This window comes from Dromaius novaehollandiae, chromosome 11, assembly GCF_036370855.1.
Source record: "Dromaius novaehollandiae isolate bDroNov1 chromosome 11, bDroNov1.hap1, whole genome shotgun sequence".
Classification (NCBI taxonomy): Eukaryota; Metazoa; Chordata; class Aves; order Casuariiformes; family Dromaiidae; genus Dromaius; species Dromaius novaehollandiae.
In genome coordinates this window covers 20,751,853-20,768,215 of record NC_088108.1, presented here as the reverse complement: position 1 = coordinate 20,768,215, position 16,363 = coordinate 20,751,853, and the positions used below count along the sequence as shown (strand labels likewise).

The window sequence follows — 16,363 nt, the reverse complement described above, 5'->3', positions numbered from 1 at the left end:
ACCTTAGTAGGAACCCTGATTCAATGAGCTAGTGAGATCCTTTCAGGCAGCTGCTCAGCAGCCTTAAACCTGAGTTTGAGTGCACTCACAGTGCAGAGGCCAAGTCTCCTCACTAGCATCTCACTACCAACTGTGCCAGGTCTGAACACCTCAGGCACGATCAACACTAGAGTCTGTACCCATGCTTCAGAGTTTTGGCTCATCTCTTATCCCTCACAGGAATGCAAAATCTTTTTCATCTCTGAACAATATATAAAGTTAAAAGCCTCTCATAGTTCTCTGTGATTTCAAACACAAGTGTCTTCCCGAGAAAGGGAAATTCTCCTCCCCTTTCTTATTCTTCTCCAAAATGCAGAAATGCACATATATTAATATAATTAAACGAGGAAGCTGGGCTAATAGGACTGATTTGGTCTAGAAGAAAGTGTATAATTAGAGTGCCAAGCAACAGTACTAGCAGCAGTGACATGAGGCTTGGAGCACCAAAGGGACATTCAAGATGACAACACAAAGGCTTTAAATTTCTGCTGGTGACAAAACTGTGTGCACATGGAGGGGGCGGAAGAGCTAACCACCCACGTAACGTGCTTAAACATCCTACCTTTTTCTCCCCCCGCCCGGCAGGAGAGAGGGTTGCTCTGGGAGTCAGTCCATTGCTAGGGATGGAGATGATAAGCCATTGTCAAGGGCAACCACAAAGCTGCTTGTTTCACATTAGCATCCTTAACATTTTTTATCTAATCAGATTTCCTGTTGGTTGAGGAAAGCTGCCTTTCTTCATTACCAGCTGCTATCCCAGATTTCCCTCTCCCCATCCCCAATACAGATTTTGCCATGCTTGTCTGCTTTTTTGTGTAAAAAGGTTATGTATGTCTGGAGGGAGACAAAAAAAAAAAAAAAAAAAAAAAAAAAAAAGGGGCAAACACCCCCTCATGAAAACAGAACTGTGGGCAAGAGGCCAAGACTTTGATTATGTCACTGTGACTAACCAACGGGTGTTTTTTTAAAAACATTTCTCTCATTATATTCTCTCCTCTGGATGTAATAATACAACTCAAATTCATTTTCCAGGAGCAGGCTTCTTTTTATGTAACCATGTTTTATACAGATAGAAGCAGCTTATGTTTAAACTATTTAAGAGAACAAATAGCTGCAAAATGTACTTCAGACGGCCCTTCTCCTGCTAGCAGTATATTCCTGGCTGGAGGGAAGCAACAAAACTGCCCTGCATTTTGCTACTGCTTAGATGTACTTGTAAACAATGCATAATGCCCACAGGACCTAACATCCAGGTAAGAATGTCAGCTCCTTTTTTTATTGCATTTGAGAGATCCATGACATTGTAAACTGGGGAATGACTTTGAAAATACAAAGCTCAAACAACGCAGAATAAAGCAGCAGTTCATCTTTCAACTTAGCCCAAAGTTTCCCAGATCATCAGGAAAGGCAGCTTCCTATCTGAACTGCAAACCAGACTGACAGATGTCACCCTGCTGGCACTGGGCCCAAAGGGAAATTCTCACATTGTGGGAAGATGATAATACTGTTGTGATTTGCCATTGCCCCTCTCCTTCCTTCCACATCTATCACTTAAAAAAAAGTCTCTGCTACAGTTACTGGACCAAAGATCTTTTATATCCTCTAGCTCAATCTCAAATATACCAGCTTTAGACCCGTTCTGCAAAGGCGTATTTGAGGCACATGTACTGTGAAAAGTGACGACATTGCAAGCAGGCAGGCTGGGTGTCAAGAAAAGAATAAGAAACCAAGACAGGTTAATTTAGGAAACAAGGACCAACTGCCTCATTGCTTCTCTTGCTTTTGGAAATGGGTCTGAGACAAGAGAAAGGGTCTGATGAGCTAATGTGTCATAAGGACCACATGTTTCAGATGAGGTGGTATTTAACTATTTCAGCAAAGAGTGGAGCATCCTCTAAACACACAGAAAGTCAGGAAAATCTTTTCCAATTCTTAAAAAGAGCTTTCAGAGCAGAAGGCAGGTGAAACAGCAGGGGCAGCTACTCAGATAATGCTGCAGATGTGTGAAAGGTATATAATACAGCCAGCTAGGACTACTGGCCTCAGAGAAGGTGATACCTAAAAGGCTGAATATGCTTTATGGGACACAGATTTTCAGCTAGCAGCACAGTATTCCCTGATTCTTCTGCCCAAAAGGATTCAAGACCACTGCTGAAAGTATCTGCATTCACAATGCTGTTGATTTAATATTCTCTGAAGAACCAGATGTATTCAAGAGCATCACAAGAGGCAGAACGGCACCTAAAGAGTCGGGGCTTACCTACAGCTGCCTCATACCTGGCATCATGATACAGGCCCAGGAGAGCCAAATCCAGAAGTGACAAGTAAGACAGCCCAAGCATTAACCCTGTATGAAATCGTGGTCAAAAAGTGCACAGCAGAAATTCGTCAGCTAAATGAAATATTTTGACAAAGAGATGCAAAGTTAGAGACAAAAGACTCTAGAGTTTCAAGTCTGAAAAGTGTTTCATGTATAACCTCCTTTATGACATTTTACTTGGAGAGGTTTCCTGATAGCTACTGAGCTGCCATATTTTCCAGTACCTTCAAAAATGTGTAAATTATATTATGGTAACAGGTTTAAACTTCCATTGTCATTCATCCTCCCAGCACAGCTAAGCATTAACTGCTGGGTTCACAGTCGAAGGTATTCAGCTAGGGTTTATTTCAGTTGTTCCACTGACTTCAATGGACTGTTTTTGTGTCTGCACTGAAAGCACAGTTCAGATCATTTCATGCTCAAAATTTCAGTTTTGCACCAAGAAACCACTGAGGATGACACGCATCAGCCTTTCAGTGGGTCTAACACTGCTACCAGCCAATTCACAGACTGCAAAGACAGACCAGTGTGGCCCTAGGCAATTCGAGCAACAAGAGAGGCTAAAAGGACACCTGAGCAAACATCTTCCCTCTCATGCTAGATGAGGTTTCTTTCACAGAAACACATATAGAAGCTATGGGACAATAAAAATTCCACCGAGATTACACTGCTATGAATTCTCATCGACTCCGATGGTTGTGGGATAAGTCACTACAGCCATGGTTTCTTGTGCTTTGCCTAGTAATGCAAAACTCCGGGGGAGAGGAGGAAGGATTGAGGGTGAGGAGAGGAGGGAAGAGACATTCATCTTTGTATACTGCAATAGAAAATGAAGCTTTCCTCTTAGAACTAAACATTTTCAGTAAGAATGATTAACAATACCATATGCCATGGAGGAGGGAGTAACACAGCTGTTACTGGAGAGAGACAGTGTGCAGATTTATGGAGAATCTAAGAGGAGCAACTGTGAGCTTTCGGGCAACAACACAGCAGAACTGATGCTCTCCAGGTCTTCGCTTAGAGCCTGCACCTTGAGAGTGTCTCCTGGCAGATTCTCAGTTCCTCATTGCTGAACCAAACCATGTCCCAGGAGACTCACCGCTTGGAGATAAAAGGCCCAACACAACTCCACTTCCCATGTGTCCTCCTCTTGAACATGCCAGTGCGTAAAATGTTGATTTATTCACTGAAAATGACCATAGCTATGAGCTAGTCACCACCAGGAATCCAGTCCTCTATGTAAATTACATTAGGAGAAGCTGATGGTCCTTTCAGAGTTTCACGTGAGCACAAAGAAATTGTGAAATACAGCGTGTCAGTAGGGCCCAGACCTGCTCAATGCAGAGTACTGTACTACACCATGGCTCACGTGAAACCTTCATCTCCCAAAATACCATTTGACAAGGATGCTGAGCACCTCTAAAAGCTCAGCTGTCAACATCTTTCTAGAGGAGCTTGACACAAACAGTTCTGGGCTCATAACTTAACTAACAACACAAGCCCTGACAGATGATGAGAAAATTCATTATATTTGTTAATCCAAAAGAGTGCCAGGGGATTCAGCTTTCCTTCATGTTTGAGTTCAGAATCAAAACTCCTATCAAGTCAGCCATGGAAATGACAGCAGAATTAGACTTCATGTTTCCAAAACCCAGTTTTAAAATTCAGATATGCTATCACTGAAATGAAAACCTTCCCCCGGGGTTTATATCAGGCTACATATTTCTGAGCAAGATTAGAAAGGAATGTTATTTTATTAAAATACTTTTTTTAATAAAAGACATAGATCTCCCAAAAGCAGTGCATGGAGCATTCATGCAAAATTTGGGGTAATAGAAGAAATTGAGCAAAATGGTTTGGGCTAATAATGACAGCTTAGCAGCTGGTGTCCATTGTTACATAGAGAATAATACAAGTGATTTGTAAGGAAGGGCTCCAACTTGATCACTTTGCCATTTCTGCAAATTCAGTTGTGGCAGAATCCCAGCCCTGAATATTTCATCTTAAAATACGTCTACCAGCAGTAACGTTATTCATTTTGGCAGATACTGAAGCTTATGCAAAAAGTGGAAGGCTTACCATGTGGAATATGAGGCAGTAATGCAAAACACATATGGAACAACAAGGGAAAATATTAAAAAAAGGATTAAAAATGTCTTCATCTCACATATACTAGACCGATGAGTTAAAGAGATAGATAACTCCATAGTTTCATATTAATAAACACAGCATTAAAACAGACCATACCTTTGCTTTATCTGAAAAGGAAAACATTTCTACTTATTTCTTCTGCTCCGCATGCATCTCATTTTCCAAAATGCAACTGTGCGTGCATTATGTACAAACTTTACCCTGCTTCGCTGCAGTACAGCTGCCATGAGCATTCGCTAGCGCTATGCAGAAGCCTTATGGAGTGAAGGGTGCTGGGGACAAGCCAAATCTGAGTCTAAGTGCCATTATTTTCAGCAAAGTGCAACTTCAGAAACATTACCAGAAAGAACTGACTTGGAACTGATGCTGTTTAAAGTAGCAAGCAACTTTTGGCAGCCCCAAAAAATGGCAGTGTGTAATGATGAGAGCTGAAACAAACAAACTTTATTTAAGAAAAAGCAGCGTCATTCTACTTCTCGTCTAGAACAATACCGTACATGGCTTACACTACAGTGTCCCCCAGTAGCTGAATCAGACACTAACAGGCAAGCAAAAGGGGACACGGAGTGCATCACGCTTCCTGCATCAGTTGCACTACACTGACACAGGCTGGAAAACACACAGCACACTCTAGGGACATACATGGAAAAATAAAAATAATAGGAACAAACAGAACATGGATCCATAGTGCCACAAACCTTCCGGCTCTGTGTTCTCTTTGAGGTGCACTTGCTTCAGTGGGCAGCAGAAGATTTCGTGACACTTAGCACGAAAAGGGGACTCTTTTTTCTTTAATTCCGCAGATTGGATCGAATCTTGCCGTAACATAATGTACTCCTGTGTGCCAGGGGGAGCGTCATCCATAACTGTGGTCACCACATAACAAAATGAACTCAAGTTAGAGCTTGAGGAAAGCAATCTAGAGAATAAAATCAACTACATAATGTTGGGGGTGGGGGGGAGGGGAAGGGGAGAGAGAGGAAGGGGAGAAACATTTTAGAAAGGAGAATAAAATTAAACATGTTAACAGTATCTTAGTCATGGTGGCAGAGAGGTGGGGAAAATATTTACTTTTATAAACAATGCTTCTCATAAACATTAACGATTTATATTGTTTCATGCAGCTTTCATAAATAGTAGAATAACACCGTGCTCCAGAAAGCAGCAATAAGGTTCTCTGTGTCTTTGCTATATTCTCCTGCAACATCTAAGTCTATTCTTCATGCAGATTCAGAAAAACAAGCAAACAAAGCATGCTGTTATTGCCCAGCCATAGGCAATCTCTAATGTCAGGGAGTAATCATTCCATATCTGCAGGTAATGCAACATCCGTGTGTCTATTCCCCGAAGGAAAAAAAAGCATGCCTTTATCAGGATATTTAATTATACACTGTTCCTCTGAGCAAGAATGACAATCCAATGACATTTGACTCGATCATCACTTTCAATGGGTAGAAGAGTACATGTACAAAGGGAATGCACATTAATCCTTTTGATGGTTTTCTTGTAAAACAGCAAGACATTTTTTAAAGTTGATGTTATAAATCAATAGCACCATTAATAATATAAATGATATGCAGTCTGAAATGTTTTCTGAATGGGGTCAGACTATTAAATGGTAAAAAGATAAAATATATAGCATACAGAAAGCTCCAGCTACCTTAGAAGTATTACACTAGCAGAAAGAATTGAAACACTTTTCCACTACCTAAAAAATGAAGCCTTAATAACAGAGAGAGCGAGATTCTTCAACTCCGCTTTTAGGCACAGATCATCTTTCAAAACCAAAGTTATATGATCTTTCAGAAGACAGTCTATAACCACTACTAGTAATTCATAACTGGATGTATAGACATAAAACCACGGCCAAAACCAGGCGGAGATTCTACAACCCTACAACAAAAAAATAGAAGTCCAAAGATTAGGAAAGTAAAACCCCAAAGATCAGGAAAGAAACCACTGACATGCTAGTCTAAAAAACTACAGCTGCACCAACAGTACACAAGCTTATATGATTCTAGAAGTCTTGGCAGATAATTCAAACAATTTAACCATTTCCTAAATGTCTACCAGTGATTTTTAAGAGCTATCATGCAAATTTAAACAAGAATCCCCTCAGCCAAAAATATGATACTCTTGCATCTACATCCATTTGCTTTTTTCCCCCTCTCCTATTAAGAATGGTAAAAGTCAAATCTAGGAGATAATTAACTGGTTCAACCTGATGGTCATTCTTTCCACAGTGGGCAATCACTTTCTTTGACATCATTAAACTGCAGGAAACATTTTGCACCTTAGCTATTGTTGCTTCATTAGGCCAGACACAGCATCAGTAACACACACTAATAATCCAGATAAAGTGTCATTAAAAGCGATGCATAAGCTAATAGAAAAACACAGTGGTTCAAAAATGAGCACTAGGTCACTGAAGCACAAGGTCTGGATTGCCAGATAATTGCTCCCTTAACGATACTAGTTTTACTTCGGCTTGTTTGAAGGGTATGTATGTGTTCATGACATGTACTGACTGTGACTGCAGGGCAATCGCTAAGAGTCAACACCCAACAAGAGCCAAAGACCAACGAGCCCTGAGGGGTCACTCCTCCAAAAAGACACCATGCAGGAGTTGCTACTGCAGGAGTCTGTGCAAAGTCCTCAGTAAATTGTATGCAGGGCCCCGAGGTCAACAGTGCAGGAACCCTCTGGCATGTCCCTCTGACATTTACAGGGAGAAAGGATAACGTGCGTTGAGAAATGCGAATAGCCAGCAGAGGAGTGAAATGCACAGCTACCTTCTGCCAGCAAGCCAGCCGATACGCAGCAGAGCATACTCTGCTGTCAAGAACAGCCTCAGGCAAGAGGCATGTTTCTGGCCTGATCCTCAGAGAGGCAGACCCCTTCCCAAGAAGGGAAGAAATGGCTGCAGGAGATACATCTGGTCTTCTATCAGTCACCTGCATTCCCATATCATCACAGATTTATTTAAATGCAAACAAGCCAAAGAGCCACACATTCAATAAATGAAGAACGTGCCAAAACCAACAAAGATACACAAGTTCAATTGAATCCAGGGCAGCAGGTGTAAATGAGGCTTGGTTTAGGGGGACACCACAGCATTAGCATCTGGAGCAAATGCTAGCAACCACAGTTCTAATGAAGCCTCAGTGCTGGCATGATGCATTAACAACATAATTGATGTCGCTATTCTGAAGAGAACAGCTAAAACCTTTTCTTAATGTGATGAATGGCCTCAAGGCAGACAATTTACTACAAAACTAGGAACATCCCCTAACCCAGATGCCTCCTTTTCTCTGCTATGACGACAGCCAGACAGCCTCATGGAGCCACTGAAATGACAGCGGCAGGACCTCAGTTGTGGGTTCAATGAACCTATCCACAGGAAAGGTTCAAAACCACAGATTCTAATGTGAAAAACTTTCAAAACCTGATGTCCATTTCTGATAACTAAAAATAATCAGTGTACAACCATGAAAAAATCATTATTCAACATCATCTGTAAATGAGCAGTTTGGAAACTGAGATCTATCTTCTCTCACCACAAATCCCAAATGATTTTGCTAACAGGATAAAAACCACATTTATGAAATATGCCAGAGTAGGAGGCAAAGGGTAAATTTTAGGTAAGTAACATCAAAATCCAAAGCAGTATTTACACACTGTGCCATGCAGGGCAGAGGACATTTAAGGGATAGGAACAACACTCCTTTTATGCTACAGTCCCTTCCATTACGGACTTTGTGCTAATTGCAGGACCTTGGATATGCTTACACTCTGCTGTATGATGCACAGATACATGAGCTGGCTTTAGATCAGCTAATTTGGGTAGTAATCACAAGACAGCATCAAGCTCAATAAGGGCAGCAGAAGACATGTGAGCAGCCTGGCAAATGCTCAGCTTCACTGCATCACGTGGACACTGTTCCAGAGCAGCTAGAAGACGCCTCCATTCAGGCATGTCTACATTGCCTTGGCTACCTTCCTGAAGACTGATGTGCAGTCATTTTGCATCCAGCTCTGCCTCTGTTGTTGTGATTCAGCAGCCACTCACCCTAACGTACTCTCCATCCTCATTGGCAAAATGTTTCATTTATCTATGTTTCCATCTTCCCATGAGTAAAACAAGGAGAAGGCTTTGTACATCTTGGACACAGGTGATTGAGATATCAGAGAACTTACACATCCTCAGCTGTAAGATGATAAAGAAATACTTCCTGGCTTAACAAAACTGGGGTACAGTTTCTATGAATTGGTGGAGAGGCAGGAAAAGCAGCAACTATGGCTAAAGCAACTGCATATATGAAAAGCATTTGCTCAGCAGTTGGCATAAAATAACTGCAGTAACTATTACGTTTCCTACATCAAAAGATTCAACTTGCTAAGTATCCCTCCATAGCATATTCCTTACTTTTAAAATAGTAACCGCAATAATAAAAACTTATTGACAACGAGTCAGTATGAAAAAAACCTTCTTTCTTCCCCTATGTCTTACCAAGAGGAAAGAAAATCATTTTAAAAATGATTAAACCAGCACCAGCATGTTTTTCAAGGTAAATTCAAACATGTTCATGTTACATAAACGCATCAGCTAAACACTCCACTGGTTTGTTTGTGTCTGTCTTTTATGTCTGATTTCATTTCAGTCCCATCTAGGATTGCCAGAAACTATAACATCAAGCCTGTCCATAGGGCTTGGCTCTGGCTGCAACCGAATAATTCTTGATATAATTTGGAGTTTAATAAAGCTGTAAGGAAGCATCTTTCCCCCAGCAGCTACAAACTTAAAAATTGCTCTGTCTTATTTTTCCTGGGCAACTGGTGTTACACAGAGAGACTTCAGCTCTGTGAGCTAGTGTCTGTGGCAACCACAGGGTAAATACATCTTAATAGAGACAAAAAAAATCTCCATGTTCCCGTTACTGTTGTTCTTGTCCATATGACATAATAACATCAGCATTTGCTACTTTCATGGATCTGTTTTGACACTTTTCTCCTTGAATGACCCAAAATGCGAGTTTCCCTCCTCCTTCTCTGTGTTCCCTTCCTTTTGTTCATCTGCTTAGTTTCACATGCAGTGAGATACTTGCAATAAATTACTTTTCCTACCAGACGGCGTGGTGAAGTAAAATGGCCATGCCTGTTCTACACCTCCTCATCCTCTGCCTCCCGCACCCACAAAAAGGAAAGAAAGGTCAGGAATGCAGTGACCCAGACCTCTGAGGCTGTTTGGAGCTGTTTCTTCTCTTTTAGGAAAAAATATCAGGATATTAAGTTGCTTTCAGCTCCTCACTGGGACGAACCTAAAAATACTGCCTTCAGAATAACTTGCTTCAGGTGAGTACCTGCAGGACAGGGAACAGGTAGGAAAGGGGGTATTCTCTGTGATAACACTTGCCCTGCTGCAGCAGCTGATACAAAACACTGAGGTACATATGCAATAACTATTCCCTCTGCTTCTTTTCACTACTGCTTTGTTTTTCCCCTAATTTATTGCAGCTGAAGGTGTGATTTCTGTTTACTGTCTGGACAACATGATGAACTCATTTGGGTACTTCAAGGCACAAAAACAAACTTATAAGCTAATAAAAAAAAGCTATGCTAGAGTTGTCATATAATCAAATCCTCTCAAAGGCAGCACAGTCCACCCGTGCCCTATCCAGCTTTGCCAACAGCCACGTGAAGGATTCTCACCAAGCAGTCCTGGTGCTTCGGTGTCACAGGCCAGACACCTTGCTCTCACCCGGTGTCTGCACGCTTGCAGCTTTGAGGTTCGGCTGGCTCCAATTTGCTCTTTTGCAGCGATGACAGATGTCACAGGATATACAAACAGCCATAGCCTCTCATTCTCAACAAGCTGTCTCTGAGGTCCCTCCTTTCCCCACCACCAAAACCAGACACTGCGCTGGCAATGCATCAACTCCAACGTTAAAAAACAAAATGGGGAAAATACCTTCTGGAAGTCCTAACTTCTACCTTGTTTCTTTATATTACACTTCAAAATTAAAACTCCACCCAAACGGAACTCGCACTATATCTGGAGGCTGCTATGGACCAAGGACGTGACAGATGCCAGCTACGCCACGCTGCAACCTCCTCACTCCGCACGCTCAGCGGCTGGCCTTAGTCTTCTGGTCTCAAACCAATGCCATAAATTTCCTCTCTGGCAACTGTTTCTCTGCGCTTATTTTTGAATTGATACTAAGAGGACAGATTTATGGCATGCATAAATACAGTATAAATTCTGGGATGGGCACGAGTTGTCTGGAAGAGCTGAGACAAGTCTTGGGGAAGCAAATTCCTTTTCTAACAGTGGGTTTTTACTACCTGAACTAATAATGTTTCAAACTGCTGATCTAAATTAGATTGAGCTGGTTATTAGGAGTTGAGGCTTTGGGGACTCAGTACTATACAGTCTAAGAGCTCCTTTCTGTTTCTGGTGAGAAAAGGAGGATAAATTCCTATTTAAAGCATAAAAGTCACATGGGGTCACAAAATTGATCAGTGATGCCCAAGTAATAATCTTTATGGTAAAGCCAACAACTCAGCCTCTGCCATGACTACCATATATGGTGCAGATTTCTAAACTCTCATTAAATTTGCTACTTCAGCTACAACCAGGAGTAGCCTGGACCTTGGCATGTACCCAGGGCCCAGGGGAGGTTCTCCATCCCGCATTGAGCACCACATTTGACCAGGTTCCCTGGTAGCCACAGGGCCGATGCAAGCAGCCCTAAACCACCGCACTCACAGCAGAGACTGCAGCATAAATGCCCCCAAAGATTTCTTCGAAATCCTAATTCTACTCCTAGGCTGATGTGCGGCAGTGAACAGAAATCCCCCCTGCAAAAGGCCATGCAAGCAGCTGGAGAGCTGTCCCACTGCCAGCGCTTAGCTGAGCCCATGCAAAGCAGAACCTCCAACCTGGCTCCCCCCGCTGCACCCAGCCCCCAAAAATACTGGCCAAGGGACGAACAAGGTCCACTTAGATCCTTTTTAGTGCGTCCACAGGTGGATATATCTTCCCAGCTTTAGATGCACATCATTATTTATTGCACAGTCCCTTCCTATATGCTCAATAAATTCCTCATTAAAGCAGCAGAAATGGACAAACCTAGCCAAAATGGTATGGTCAAAACTTGCTTTAGGCAAAACATTTCATTTGGAATTACTACTTAAGGTTTGCACAACTCTGCCTTCTCCCTCACATCAGAATATTTCACTGATGGTTTTAGATATCATGTTCTGATTTTCTGATTTGAAACCACTTTCCACTGTGAAATAGCTTTCTTTTTAAATAAAGATCTATTGTCTTGCAAAAAAATTTAAGACTGCAGCCCCGTTGAACACATTTCTTTCAATAGGAGTAGGGACTTTTAAACTTTTTGATCTGTTGAAAAATTCTGAAATACATTCTCTTTGGGTCAACCTTGTAATTATTTTCAGATCTTCCAAAATTATTTGCACAGAACACACTCCTTGACCTAAAAGAGTAATTGGATTAACTGCTAGCAGTAATAGGCTGTTATCCTCTAAGACTAGCCAAGATAAGGTTGCACTTAGATCCTTACACATAATAAAGACAGCAACATCCAACATCAAAAATTTGTTGATAAATTCAACTAAGAATGCATCTCCTCTTTCTTCTCCCTGGAAGTGCACTAACATTTCTGCACATAACCTGATTTCCTAGCTTTTCCAGGCATCCATCCACTACCAAATAGCCTTTGATTAACTCTAATATGGCCACTATTCAGTGACACAGCTGTCTTAACTGTGATCCTACTGTGCCCACGTGCAGAAGCGTGGTTTGGGAGAAACCGCTGTTTCCTCTCCAGATGTTCAGCAGTGTTTTCCGGCCTCCCACGTGTGAACTGCAATAAAGAGAAGATCCACACTCCTGCTCATCAACTGCTATACAACATCCTCAACTTGCTCTCCATCATGCAAACCCACTGCTTTTCCCTTCCCAGACATCAGTTCTGCAGTTTTGCTATACAAGATGCATGCCCACTCTTATTTAACTCATCACTTTGCCACACTTGCCTCTGAATGAATAAATACTGCTTCCCTGGCTACTTTGAGTGGCTTTCTGCTTTTCCCATCTGCTAAAGTAAATGCGAGCTGGCTGCTTTCCAAACAGGTGGGCTGCTCTATGCACCACAGCAGACAAGATAGTAAGTTACAGCATACTACTCATTTTTCTGGAGCACGCATGCATGGAGAGCCACAGGCACACAGATCCACATATGCAGAAGACGCGGCACACCAAAGTGTTATCAGGGGAGCTTCACGGAGAAGTACAGGCAGGCCCTGGAAAGGACGCTGAAATGGCAGGATCTTCTCAGTCAGCTCCAGAAGCTGAATAACCCATCCTAATTGCATGGCCACCAAAAAGCGTTACATCTTCTGATTAAGCTCTGGGTGCCACCAAAACACCAGCACATGGACTAGCCATTCCCTTCTGCTGTGGAGATACAAGGAGGGAAGTTGTACACAGCCAACAGAAGGAGGGAAAGCAGCCCTAGATGGGAAGTGAGAGCTTGCTCACATCTTCCAGCCACAGCTGAGGCAGCAGTAGAAGTCACCATTACCCGTCCGCTTGTCCGGTCCCACTGCGCAAGGCCACCCACCCTTCAAGCTCACACAACCACCCCCAACTTGTTTCAGCACTAAAAACAAAGCATTCAAGTTCTTTAAACTAATCCAGCTTCTTCTGGGCGAAACAGCTTAGGCAGTGATGTCTGGGGAGGTGGTGCTAGCTTCTGGGGAACACAGGGCATTGGTGAGCAGCTGGAATTCAGCTGTGCCACATCTATGGCCAGAGAAAGGGCCCACAGTTGAGCCCAGCACAGGCAAGTGCCCCAGCCAACAGCAGTGCAGCAGCCGCAGGATGCAGCAGCTCTGAATTGGTACGTCTACATACAGCGTTATTCTAACAAAAAAGGGATGTAGTGAAGGTCCTAGGGACTTGGGGAGTTACAGGTCACTACTTACAAAACACTAGGATGCTCTCGTACAACATAACTTTAATATGAATATAATTATTAATCTAGCCCTATTTAGAACCAGGAGAATATTTTCAAATGACAGGGGAAATCAGGAGAAACAGGAGTACCTTTTTTCTTGCTATTTTTAGTGCATCTAATAACACCACCAGGGCTGCAAAGGAGACTAATTTCCCTAGAGGTGGTGGTGGTGGGGAAACTTGAGAGAAGTCAGCATCAGACTAGAAGAGTAGATCAAGGAATAGGAGCCTGCAAAGGCTGACAGAAGCATCAAGTGAAGGACGGCATCCTTCCTGGAAACTGGAAAGAAGAACCAGGCAAGCCTCTTGGGAAACAGAGGAGCAGCAGTAAAACCCTCAAAGGCTCAGTTTCAGAGATGCTCAGCTCTGGAGCATTGCGCTTGGAGGAAGGGGACAAGAACAGAAGCACCACTCGTGAATGGACAAGTGACACTTCCCAATTATTTGGCTCATTTGCCACAGATTAACAAAAGGAAGGAGGCAAGAACTGGTGTGTTTTAAAATTCTGTAAGCTGAAAGAGCAGCTTACAGAAAGAGCTGTTCTGAGAAACAGCCTCGGAGGAAATCTTTCAAAGCAAAGAGCAGAAAACTAATCAGTGGGAGCAAAGAGCCTCAGCACGTCACAGAGGAGCGCTGTGCACTGCCACGGCGCCGGGGAGCGGCTGACACCTGCACGCTCTCATGCAGCCGCGCCGCTGACGGGGGCAAGCTGCTCTGTGCAGAGCGGCACGCAGAGCTGCTGGACGAACAGCAGCAATTTAGGCAAAATCTATTTTCAGGTTAAACAGGCATTTATTCCTTTCTGAAACGATTTTGCATTTTTTTGCATTTTAAGGGTGGGAAGTTTTTTTCAATACATTAAAAATTAAACTGATATAAATTGGGGCTATAGACACGACAACACAAACTGTTTCATTTTAGAAACAGTCAAATGAAAGACTGCAAAATTTTCTGGCATTCTTTTCCTGGACTAAAGTTTTACTCAAATTCACCTCTACCTGCAAGTGGCTTTAGCAACCCATGCAAAACCTCCACTTATGCTGTCCTTTACCAGTGCATTACTTAGTCCAGAAGCCACTGCTGGACCAGCTTCCCCCAGCCAGCAACTCTCTAACACCCAGTTTGCCAACACTGGGCTGGAAAATGCACCTCAAATAATTTGATACCAGCCAGCTCTGTTGTTGTTTAACCCTTCACAGGCCAAGTCATTATATCCACTTGAACAGCATATCAATTCAGAATGGCACACAATACATACAGTGCTGCTTTTTCTTTAATCTTTCTGAAATAAGAGGACCACGTTTCAGAAGCCTTCCCTTGACACAGGTTCTGGGGCTGTACTTGAAAATATTTTTCCCTTCTCTGAACTTATCTAAATCCCTTTGGATATTACATAACTGCACATGCAATTACACCATCACTGCTACAGTGTTGCACTTGCTGCACAGGCACAGAGGGCTTTCACTTTTCAATGTTAATCAATATAACCAACACTCAGCCAAATTAGCAGAAGATTTAGCTACCTGATTTCCTGTTATTGTCCACCTTAATGATCATGCTTGTGGAGTCCGGCTACAAGTTATTTTGTGATCATTCTCAATTACTTAACTTTTTGTACAATATTGTGGCACTTCCACATAGTAGACACCACAACCACTATAGACTAGCAGTGCTAACTGCAGCAAAATTGCAATAACTCCATAAAGCATGATTTAAAGTGATATATGCAAGCCCAATTCATTTAAAGAGCTACTAGAACACACAAGAGAGAAGCAATCGGCCCTGGGCCACGGTGAACAGGAACAATTTTGCCAACTTGCCATGAACAGTGACCGTGCAGCAATTTGGTTAATGGCACAACCTGACAAATCAGGGAGCACAAGCAAGGAGAGGGGGCGGGGGTACCGAGACAGGCTGCGTACGGTGTTACAAGACTGACTTATTCCACCCGCTATTTTAAGCTGCCTTTGCCCTCATGGGAACCCCAGTGCCACACAGCCCGTGCGCTGAGCGGGTGTGTAAAGCTGTGAGGGAAGATAAACCGAGGAAGCTACTGCCAGCATATACAAGTGTAAACATCTGGAATGACGTTCGCCTTCCCCCAGGTACGTTGAGATGACCATGCGTGGAGCCTGGAACACGCAAATGTTGGGGACTCCAGTTAAGAGTTTTAATTTCAATGCTGTGTATTCACACAGACCAAAAACCCAAACCAAAACCCATGCTTAAGCCAGACTGTAAATAATGCTGAGGAAGGAGTCTGCTGTACTGCTAAAACTGGTCCAGTCGAGACCAACGCATCTCACAGCTGTTCATGCCTGAGTGACATGTTGTGACCAAGGGGAAGGGCATAATGACAAGGCTGTGGAAAAGAAATACATTTTAAATCTTCTACATACCAGCACACATTTCCACCCAACACAGCATGAAACTCAGGTGTCGCTACGTGATCTCCCTGCCCGGGCTGTCTTGGCTGCCACCATTCCCACCAACTGCCAGCCAGGACACTGTTCTGCAGTGGAAACTTCTGCACTGTGCGCAAACCTATGCTCGTAAACACTCAAGCTGCGATATGCTGTTAGGAATAAACTTTTTCAGAATTCGAAAGGCAAACTGATCAAGTAAGGCTATTACGTAAAGCAGAAATAACTGCTGAGTTTATTGCCCTTTTTTTTTAACAGCATATTGCATAATATACTTGCATTGGTGTTCAGCACTGTAAATGGCATGAGAAATAACTCAAGGCAGCAAGCACAGCGGAGCCCTAAGAAAAAAAACTCATTGCAATTCACATTCTAGTGTATGAAGTT

General features: G+C 42.7%; 1 protein-coding gene across 2 annotated transcripts in view; it reads right to left on the bottom strand.

The window, feature by feature from the left end:
• Nucleotides 1–16,363, bottom strand: part of FGF13 (fibroblast growth factor 13) — a 256,446-nt gene that overhangs the window by 116,998 nt on the left and 123,085 nt on the right. The window contains exon 2 of one of the 2 annotated variants that reach the window (XM_026111075.2): nucleotides 5,209–5,376. The exons of the other annotated variant lie outside the window; for it this stretch is intronic. Within the exon in view, the coding sequence (XP_025966860.1) occupies nucleotides 5,209–5,376 (168 nt within the window). The remainder of the gene's footprint in view (nucleotides 1–5,208; nucleotides 5,377–16,363) is intronic. 2 annotated transcript variants of the gene reach the window in all.